Raw genomic sequence first — 11,322 nt, forward strand, 5'->3', positions numbered from 1 at the left:
CTTTCAAATATCAACAATATCAGTAAAATATGTAGGGACTAAATAATTATAATGTAAGAAAATAATGAAGAAATGATAAGCTTGAATTACATATTTACTTAGTCATTTCACTAAGAATTTTTAAAATTATATGAAAAATTAATATTATGTTGTCAAATATATGTGGCAGGAAGTGAAACCCCTTAATATCAAGCACAATTCATATCCTTGACTCAGCTTAGATCTCATCATGAACTAAAACATAAAAGGAGCAAATTATAAAGTAAAAGAAAAGAGCAGTGCAGAAGATGCTATGGATGACCTAATGTAATCCTATCTATTATTGAATAAGGATGTTGTTGACTATAATAGTAAATTACATAACATTACCTCTTAGTACAACTAGAACCCTTGCATATTATAACAATAAAACCACTATTAATACAAGAAATCCAAGAATTTTTTAGTTCTATTTCTCCATGGTCAGAACTATGAAATTTGTATGTAACATAAGAGTATGTACTTGTAATACTGAGAATTAAAATGATAAACCTTTTCTGAGTTGTTAAAAATTGTAAGTACCTACTGCCAAATAAAAACTGACATAATTTCATTTCTAACATTTTGGCATAATTTTTGCATTATAAATTTCATATATCTTTTTAATTCTCTATCTCTCTCTCAAGATATAAAGTACTCAAGAATATATAATTTAAGTGTCATTAATTCTATTATTACTAACATTTTGTATCTGCAGAATATATCATAAGAAATCACTGTCTTATATTTCTATTCAAGGAGATTATGGATGTCTTAAAAAGAAGGAATAGTCTTATGGTACTGTTCAAAGGGAGAGAAGGAGGAAGGGGGTGGTTCGTACAGGGGGAGGGGAAGCGAGGGAAGGTGGTGGTATAGGCGGAAGTATCCAAGTACTTTACATAGTTCATACTAAAGTACTATTGCTCAAAAACAATTAAAATGTAGCCAGATCAATAAGGTGGGTTACCAAAGTTTGGAGTATAGGGGGATATATTCTAAAATTTTTTATATCCTCAAAGCTTCATGATGTCATACCAGCTAGCAAACCTATTCTGATCAGAAAACTGGGCCAGTTTCTTTCTCCCCTCTTTCGTACCAAATTGGGCGAAGGAAATGGAGCAAGAGATTGCATGGGTCCGCCAACATCGAGAAAGCTGCATTTGCCGTACATTCATAAAGACAGCAAAAATGTGTGCAAGAGAAGGAACAAAAAGATGCAGAATTTAATATTTTTGTTGATCTGGCTTTGTTCTCAATATATGGATGGAAATTAATAAAGTGGGAAGCGAGGTTTCGAGATAGCCTCATCCCCGACCAATATATCCTTCCATCTTAGACCAGCAAACTAGTGGGCAAAGGCCCATGAAATGCGCCTGTCTCTTAGAACCAAAATGTACTACAAACCACCGAAATAAAATAAAATAAAAAATAAAGATATGCAATCCCAAGAAGAGAGATCTTAACCGGAGAAGTTCCTAAACAATAGTTAGATTCAATCATCGCAGAAGAAGAGAAACTTCCATGTGATTCAAAAGATTACATTCACCAAAGACCAAGCTGCGAAAATAGTAAAGGAAAACGACGGAGAAACCAAAACGTAGAGCAAGAGAAGGTGTGGTAGTTTTGGTTAATCCATCTCATCATCATCTAGTTTTAGGGTCTGGGATGTTGGGGAAAGAATTGGGTGCCGGCCATGAAGGCACTGAGGGGAGTCGGGTAAGGATCGAGCAAAGCAGCAGCGGCATCAGAAGCAATAGTATTCGCAGCAGCAACTGCACTACCTGCGATAGCAGCGGCAGTAGAAATAGCAGCAGGAGCAGGAGGCGAAGGGGAGGCGTCACCATGATGAGTATGGTAATGAGTGGAAGACATGTACTCGGCTTCGGGCCCTTGGTCGTAGAGAATGCCCTTGAACACACGTCCTCCGATGCTCACCGCCGTCTGGTACGCATACTCGTCCTCGGCTTCGTCCACCGGGCTCACCCGCACGCAGCGGAACACCGCCTGCGAGCTCACCTCCGGCGGGAAACTCGCTGCCTCCAGAACCCCTCCTGCCATGCGCCACCACCAAATTTCACATATTTTATCCAACCACTATAGATCGAGGAAAAGGTGGTGGAGAGCAAGTATGGAATGAACGAATCACGCAAGGGATTCGGGGAAATGGTAGATGACGTAGTAACAAACAGCGGTGTAATTGTTGTGTAATATATACCTGAAGTGGTGGCTGTGATGGCCGTGGGCAGGCGGGTGGTTTCTCTGGGCCGTTTAGAAGTCTCTCCGCCGCCGCCGCTTCCCTCCGAACCACCACCACGGTATTGGTGGTGGTGGTGGTGCTGTAGGGCGGCGGCGGCGGCGAGCTGCTGCTGGCGCTCGCGGCGCTTGGCGGCGGGGACCCAGGTGCTTTTGACGTGGGTGGGGCAGTGGAAGCCGCGGCTCTTGCAGCAGGTCCGGCACCGGAGATGGGCGCAGTCCTTCTTGGCCTGGTTCCCGCAGTCCTGGCAGCTGATTCCCCCTCCCGCGCCGCTCCTCATGGCCCCGGCGCTCCGGCCAGGCCCATCGGAGAAAGACAGCAGCGTCTCTCCAGCTGACGAGGAGGAGTGGATCTGGTGCTGTCTCTGGATCTGGTGCTGCTGCTGCCAAAGCCCGAAGCCTCGCGCGTACGGAATTTCCTCACTTCTGCCGCCGGCCCCGCCGTAGAGGAATAGATTCTCGGGAGGGATCCCTTCTTGATCTCCTTGCTGCTGCCTTTGCTGATGATTTTGACTCCCACCTAAAGAGAAACCAAACATTCTCCCCTACTCTTAGCTGAGATCTTCTTCTTGGATTCCAGCCGAAAATCCATAGTACAGCGAGAGATGCCAAGAACGAGAGCCTATTTTCCCTCTCTTTCCCTGCAAAATTGAATCAGGATCTGATCTTGTTAAAGCTCTCAGGGCACAAGACATCTACTAAAATTAAGTAGTAGTTTAACTCATACCTTTATTTTATTTTATTTTATTTTGGGCTAATTTCTCCTGCGTATGAACTCGTGGAAACTTGGGGAGAGAGAGAGCTTATGGAGGTCACGGCGTGGGTTTGCGCTCTGCCACGGCTGCTGCAGCAGCAACCTCGCCACTTTTTGTTTTGTGGGCAAACAAGTCGGCTTAATTTGCCATTTTTTAAGGCTTGTACAGAGAAGCGGCAGCGGCGCTGCAGCGGCAGCAGGAGAGTAGTCGCTGTTGGCTACCTGTCTTAAGTGGCTGCCTCACTTTCCTTCTTTGCTTCTTGAATAATTGTGCCCACCCCTTTTGTTTTATGTTTTCCTCTTCTCCTTAATTTCTATTTTTCCCTCACAAGAATCGGCTCCCTCTGACGAGTTTTTCTAAGAAAGAGAATCACAGCCCCTGCAACGCCGCCATGGAGACGGCAGCAACCTCAATTCCAATCCTCTCTCTCTCTCTTTCCAGTTCCTTCTCTCCTTCTCTCTCTATCTTTATCGAAGAAAAGCTTAAATAAATGAGCATATGAATGCTGATTGGCCGATGGTGGAAATTAGAGGGCTAAATATGCATTCCGTTATTCTCTTGCGTGAGAGAGTGGATCCCGACCTTCCACGTTCTGACAGATGGTTGGGATGTATACGCGTGTAGTACATCGAGCGTCGTGTTGCCTGTCCTATGGACCGCAAAACCCGCTTCTTTTTCGTGATTCTTGCCCGCTTTAGCGCCGCTGTTGTCCTGCGCCCATTCGAGGCCTAAAGTGGATCCATACGCGCATCAAACACTAGGCTTACTGTTTGCGGTGGTGTTAATTTTTATTTATTTTTCTCGATCATATAATTATCTATGGAAGGAAAACGGACGGACATCTTCCTTCCACCACGTCTTCTGACCAGTCCAAAGTAATTCTCTGGAAGTACTCGAGGTAGCAACCAAGCAATCCATGTTGAGGCCAACTCTTCCAAGTTAATGCACCAAATTATGTACAGGGCTAGTAAGTTCCCATTTTTTTCTCTTTTTTTTTTTTCTTTTCTTTTCTTCCTTTTTTTTGCAGACATTAGCCATTAAATAGAAGATGTGTTCTTTTTGTCCAATAAAGAAATAAAGATTAGATTTGTTGTCATGAAAAAATTCTTTCACCAAGAGTACATAACTCATATCTGAGACCTAAGAGCAGGTTGCTCAAGAGTAGTGTGTACTAACCATTGCAAAACCCTATTCGGCCTACGTGTCCCTTTTAAAGTTAAGCACCTGGTTGCTGATTTTCTCTTTGTAATTCAGGAGACGCAGGTCAAAATATTGGAGTTGCTGCAGGAACAATTGCATGAAACCTTGCAAGTGGGCGGTAGCAACATTACGATCGCATCTAATCCTTGCATCAAGGATTGATGGTATACATGTTCGAGTGGGCCTTCTACTATAGTTTGTTGGGACGCAAAGAAGTTCGACTTGCACTGCTCTAAATAATATGGAACAGTGATGATATAAGCTTCCATAGATATTCATTACTGAAACATGTTTATATATATATATATATATATATATATATATATATATATATATATATGTTGCGGTCAATCCCCTCGTCGCCTGGTCTTCGGAAACGAGCGCCAGCAAAAGAAAGTCCACGCTGACCGGAGGCGGCTCCGATGGGGACCCTCCGACGGTCAAGTCAGGGAGGAGACTAAGCAACAGTGAAAAGGAGACAAGGAGCTCTACGGAGAGAGAGAGGGAGAGCTTGAGAGTTTTCGAAGAGACCTCTAGCACTGTTGCCTTTCCCGATTTATAGTAGGAGGTGGTATGGCCTCGCCGTCGGTGATGTAGACAACTGGAGAGTTGTCAAATCGTCGGAGGTTGTCACGTCGTTAACAAAGCTGACAGGTCCTAAGAATTAATTCTCGTCCTTAGCAGGACAGCGCCCCAGGCTTCCTGGCAGGATAATGCCCCCTGGCGTTCGTACGGCGTTTACTTGATTGGACTGCAGCCCACGCCGCTCATTCGGCGTCTAGGAGGGCCCGTAGAGGTGGGATGTCAGTCATCCAAACTGATGGTGAGTCGGCGGTGTCCCATCCGATAGAAAGTCGGTGACGGGGGGTCGACTCTCAGGCGATCGAAGGCGACATAGCTCGTTAAGCCGATCCGCTCCGGTCGGGGCACAATCGGTAGTCGCTATCGGTGTCGCCCGTCGTCGGTCGGATGGAGTCGGTCGGTCGGATGGAGTCGGTCGGTATATCCCAACAATATATATATATATATATATTATTGTGGAGTCATACTATCTCAGTCAATATTTTTGGGACTTAAAAGTTTTTGAGTCGACAAAAATATCGATGTGAATTTTGACAGTGGACATCATCAGAAGGCCGACCTAGGCTGAGGTCATCAGAAAGCCGACCTAGGCCGAGATCATCAGAAGGTTGAGGTCATCAAAAGCCAATCTGCTTAGTTTATATTAGTAGGACATTAATTTTAGTCAACAACATCAGTTGAGATCGGCATGTTATCAATCTACAGGTCAAAGGGTACAATTCATATGAACCTAACCGACCTTTGAATATATGACAGTATCTTTGGATTTCACTTCCATCAAATACTGATTTGCAGTTAGACACTTTAGTTATATATCAATTTGAATAATTGGCATAATCAAAGAGACTTCAGACGAGCAATTTGCTGATCTATATTAATGCACATCGATTAATAAGCGATGTCAATTTCTAAACTATCTACAACAATCATCTTATGGAGTTCATTTATGATCTCTATAACTAAGCCACAGCTGGTCACGATCTCATGTTGAAAATTATGTCTCAAAGTCAATCGTCAGTCTGTTGACGTTGAGCTTATTATTGTAATTGTATATAAATTATTGAATTAATAATATTATTTAATTTTTTCATCACTGTGTATATCTTATTTTGAACTCCTATTATGTGATGAAGTCCTTAGGACTATTTGATTCGATATAGGAAGATATATCGTTTTATCCTTAAACTTTAAACTCACGATCAAATGATATACTATTATTAGGACGATAGCTATATCAAGTATAGGTCGTTGTATGCCATGTACGTTGGTTGTTCTCTTAACTAAAGAGTGTGGAGACACTGGCATGACATGTAAGTGAGATGTAGGAGTACATCTCACTGAATGTGACCAACTACTGAGCACTCTGCTGTCAAGAGTTGCTCACGAAGGATATGGGTATAAGTGTCCCTCTGATCTGAGATCACCATGGTGACTTGCAAGCAACTCACCGTGCTTTGTTGTCGGACTACCTGAATTTCTAATTCAGTGATGAAAGATTTCTGGACATAGTTAAGTACTTGAAAAGTCGGTGTGTAAGTCAAGATAGAATTGATCTCTTCGAATAAATAGTAGTTAATGTATCAATATATTTCAATTCAGTAAAACCTCGACTGGGGTAATCCATGTGATGTATTTTGAAAATTAAAATATAATGTGGATGACCATATCAGGATTGATAGTTAAACCTTAGGTCACCTTGAGCATTTAGATCAAAGAGATGAATTATACGATAACCATATGTCAATAGGTTCTTGAATGATGCTTCACAATCTTTCGACCTATTCGGATATCAGATATCATTGCTAGATGTCACTTTGATTGGTATAGGAAGATTATTTCTATACTACCGATTTAGGTTTGAACCTATGGGGTCACACTCAAAAAAAATTTCTGACTGATTATATGGCTGATTGACGATTAAGAATCGTTCTAGGATAAAACAGTCGATTCGATTGATGATTAACCCAGTGCAAAAATTGTAATAAATCAATTCGCTAATTATTGATGAATTATAGGATGATTGATTAGTAATTATATTGCTAATTAGCTCAATTTGATTGAGCATTGAGGTTTGGATCAAATCTAATTGAATTGGATTCAATTTGGTTTGATCCGATTAGGTTATGAGATGATCTAACCGCTAAGGGTATTCAATTTTTGATTTGATCAGGATCTGAGCTTGAATAATTTTTTATTTGATTAAAATTTAATCAAAGTTATTTACTATCTAATTAGATTAGGTTTAGTAATCTAATTAGGTCTAACCTAATTTAGTTGGGTTAAGAATCCAATTGAATGAGAAAACAATTCAATTCAAATCCCTTGCACCTCCTTTCTCTGCATCCTCTTATTCTTCATGCGAGAAAAATTTTTTATGTGAATATTTTTTATGCCCAAAAGCTTTTCCATGTCTATATCTGATTTTTTTTGAATTAAAAATTGGTTGGTTTAAATTTGAGTTCAAATGGATTTGAATTTGAATAAAAATCTAGAGTCCAAATTGAGTTAGACTCTTCTCTTCATGCCATCCCCTTTCTTCATGCATAAAGTATTTTTGTGTGAGATTTTTTACATCAATATAATATTGGTCGATCCCTCTTTGAGTTCATAAAATGAGGATAAAATTTAATTCAAAATTTAATTCAAATTTGATTTAAATTGGCGATGAGGATCAGCCAACATTTGAAATTGAACCGAAACTACCTTATCCTTATCTTTCATAGGATACCACCCTTAAGAAGGGATCAGTTTTGTGCGAGATTAGGAGTAATTTTTGGCATGAGAAATCTGAGAGTTGGGGCATGAAAAGTTGAGAGTGGGTTGGGCTTCCGTGCGTGAGAAACAGAGGAAGTATTTTTTCTCTCGGGCGTGAGGTGTAGGGTCTAGGATTTCAACTCTAGATTTTATGAGAAGAAAAATACAAGAGTGAGTCTTGTTCAATCTCCCACACCATCACGTCCTTGTAAAGCTTCATCTTCTGATCTGAAGGAGTTCGGGAGATCCGAAGAAAGGAGCTTGGATGAGCCATCTAAAGCCTTCGACGCGAGCTAGCACTCCCACGAAGGAAGATTTGATCAGAATTTCGAGTGGACGACCTATGCGACTGTTCGATATCAGCGAAAGCTTCATACCATACCTACTAGCTGTGAAGATCATCAATCCATAAAAAGATGATGAGTTATAAACTCAACTGATATGATCTAAAGGTTAGATCAGATTCAGGGCATCGATGTGATCGATATAGTTTTCTGTTTTATATTAGATTTTATATGTAAATTTTTTATGTCATAGATCTTTAATTGATAGCTTAGATCTAATCCAAGATATATTTAGAAGATTAAAATATTTAATCTTTTATTTTTTACTGTAAAATTTTAAAAATACATGATTTGAACTATCCATTTTTCCTTCAATTGGTATCAGAGCGTGATTTCTTATGACATAAATTTTTTTGCATATAACCTGATATTACATGTATTTAGATCTATAATTTAATTTAGATTAGATCTGATATATGATATTTAGATCTAAAATTAATTATAGATCTGATCGTACAAATTGATATAAGGTTGTTCTGTTGTAAGGTTTATCTCATATAGAGTAAAGAGTGTCCTAGTTTGTGCTGATCTTTATAAAATTTGATTTTAATTATTTAGATTAGATCTAAATAATTAATTTAGAGTCTGAGTAGTATGTAATCTAATTGGATAGATCCTCATAGCCATCTGGTCATAAGAGAAATCAGAGTTTCGCAACTCTATTTACCCATTCGATGGGATCTCCTATGGCGTGTAGGGATGCTGCACGATTTTTTTCATGATGATAAATAATAAAAAAAATTTTAAAATTTTATTTTAGATCTGAAATAATATATATTAGATCTAAAATTAGTATTTTGATCATTAGATGATTGATTATAAAAATATTTTATAAAATTAAAAACTATTTTCAAACACCATATCCGAACCCATGTCAGCCCAAAACCTAATTGAGAATTAAGCAATCTAGATTTGAGAATAAAAAATCTAAGACATTAATTTCATAATTCATGGGTTAATGGATTAGCTCGAGTCAAGTCTATTTAACTGGGTTAGACCTAGGGCTAGAAATTATTGATAATGGATCATGTTAGTAATTGATCAAATCTAATTAAAAGTTAATTCTAATTGGATCAATTTCTTCTCTTGATCAATTTCAATAGTTGTAGTTGGTCAAATTCATGTCTTTGATTAGATCAATATGAACTTTGATCGTAGTTCTGTAATCGAACCCAAGTCTATAAGTTGATCAAATTGAAAATAACTAACCAGTTGGTGTTTAAGGTAAGTATAACAGCTTTGATCGGTGATCATTAATTGAGAGCTATTTGCATAGATTGAAATTATGTCGAGTTAATGGCATATCCCTCCCACCGATCTCACTTATCTGGCCAACATAGTGAATCATGTTTTGATTAGATCACTTAATGATTGGGGTTGATCCATGCTAACTAAAAAATTAATATGATTGATTTAGGTTCCCCTAGTTTAACTTATCTTAAGTCCTCTTCATGATTTGGTGAAGTCAATTGGAGGTTTTATGACTAGTTGGCTGAACCAGCTTATGCCTGATCTTCTTTAATCTGACTTGGTGAAGTTAGTGAGAAGATTAAGATTAAGTGATCAAGTCTTTTCTCATCTCTCAATTTAACTAATTAAATTCTCTAAAATTGTTAGGTCCTTAAAATAAAATAGTTATGGTGATAACTAGATCATAGCCTCTCATTAAGTTGGATGATAATAAATCCAACAGTTTAGTGATCATTGGAGGCACCACATGCCTGGTGCTCATCTAGCTGTCAAAATTATCATTCATAATATGTTGATTGAGTTGTGTCTTTCTGATGATGGTCAGATTGGCCAAGCCACACTCAGATTTAGTCACTCATTTGTCAGATGCACTAAATTTTGGCATGTTAATGGTTGGACCTAACCAGAACTTTCAGTGGAGGTGCCACACGCCTGCTGAAGAGGTGTCTGGGATAAAATTGAATGTTAGAAATTATTTGATGAAATAATTGGTTAAGAACCTATCTATGGGTACACAAAGATTGGTCGAGCCACACTCGAACCCATATGCAGTCCATATGGATTCTACTATCCACTAAGGAATTAGTGTAATTCTTCAAATTGGAGGTAGAGGCTATCAATTCGAATAAAATAGTGAGAGAATCTTTAGATTAAAATCCATATCTTTAGGCTTAATCAATTCATATACTAATTAAATTTTAGTTTTTCTTTTGTAGTTATGGCCACCACCTTGTCGCTTTAATCACTATTAGATAGTGATAAATTGATGGGACTAAATTTTGATAGCTGGTATCAAAAGCTCAAAATAGTCCTGGAGCACAAACGAAACTTGTATGTATTGACAGATCCGACATCTGAGGAGCCAGCTTCAAACACATATAGTATGATCAGAGATACTTATTAAAAGTGGCTCAACGACCGAACTACGGTTCGTTATATTATGTTGGCAGCAATGAATGATAAGTTCAGCCGTCGTTTCGAGAATACTCAGCCACAGGACATGTTGCAAATATTGAATGAGTCTTTTGGCACATCCGACGATGTTGAGAGGCACAAGACTAGTTGTGCTATCTTCAACACTTGAATGAGGAAAGAAGCATCAATCACCGATCATGTATTGTATATGATCGAGATGATTGAGCGCTTAAATAAGTTTGATTTTTTTCTACATGAGCAGTTGGGGAAAGATGCTATTCTGAACTCTCTGCCCAAGTTCTACCTCTTTTTTCTTACTCATTTTTGAATGACAAAGCCTGCGGTCAACTACCATGGTTTGCTGGGGTTGCTATTAAACTTTGAGAATGATCACCAGCTCCATAAGGAGTCGGTGAATGTAGTGAGAGGGTCTTCTTCTATACGTCGACCTTTTAAGAAAGGAAAGAAAAATAAGAACAAGAAAAGGGTGCGAAGTGCTGGGGCATCCAAATCTAGTCAGACCAAGAAACCCAAGTCCGATCAAAGTCAGGCGGAATGCTTCTACTACAAGAAGTAGGGGCATTGGAAGAGAAATTATCCTCAGTACATTGCCTCCTTGGATCCGAACAGGCTGAGAAAGAAGCAAGTTGTTGCTGGACAAGGGTCTGCAGGTTAGTACGAGATTTGAAAAAAATAAAAAATTTCTCAATGTTGGAGATGGAAGATCAGTTTCAATTCTAGCGTTAGAGATTATTAAGCTTGTATTCAAGTCGAATATAATTATTCTTAGTAAATATCACTTTTATCTTTCTTTTTTATTGAACATTATTTCTATAGACCTCTTGACCATGTATGATTATGAAATTTTAATAAAAAAAATAATTTTAATATCATTATGAATAGTGTTAATGTGATGAATGGATAGCTGAATAATGGTATTTACAAATTGTCACAATCTGTTAGTGTAATGTACACGTTCAGCAAATATCCTAGAATTAGTGATATCTTCGATATCTACCTTTGGCACTGTA

General features: G+C 38.7%; 1 protein-coding gene across 1 annotated transcript; it reads right to left on the reverse strand.

Annotated features, from left to right (window-relative positions):
* Positions 1-1,542: 1,542 nt before the first annotated feature.
* On the reverse strand, positions 1,543-3,493 carry LOC105034831 (protein SHORT INTERNODES 1). The gene is made up of 3 exons (XM_010910127.4): positions 2,999-3,493; positions 2,234-2,912; positions 1,543-2,069 (listed from the first exon to the last, which is right to left on the reverse strand). Exons 2-3 carry the CDS (start codon positions 2,808-2,810, stop codon positions 1,672-1,674), a joined length of 975 nt encoding a protein of 324 aa, XP_010908429.1. The 5' UTR covers positions 2,811-2,912; positions 2,999-3,493; the 3' UTR covers positions 1,543-1,671.
* Positions 3,494-11,322: the final 7,829 nt, after the last annotated feature.

Source organism: Elaeis guineensis, chromosome 12 (assembly GCF_000442705.2).
Source record: "Elaeis guineensis isolate ETL-2024a chromosome 12, EG11, whole genome shotgun sequence".
Classification (NCBI taxonomy): Eukaryota; Viridiplantae; Streptophyta; class Magnoliopsida; order Arecales; family Arecaceae; genus Elaeis; species Elaeis guineensis.

Excerpts from the sequence above, each read along its gene's own strand:
- LOC105034831 (XM_010910127.4), bottom strand. The coding sequence starts at position 2,810 with ATGTTTGGTTTCTCTTTAGGTGGGAGTCAAAATCATCAGCAAAGGCAG. Across the intron at positions 2,070-2,233 it reads CATCACAGCCACCACTTCAG|GAGGGGTTCTGGAGGCAGCG; the intron begins GTATATATTACA and ends GGCGCATGGCAG.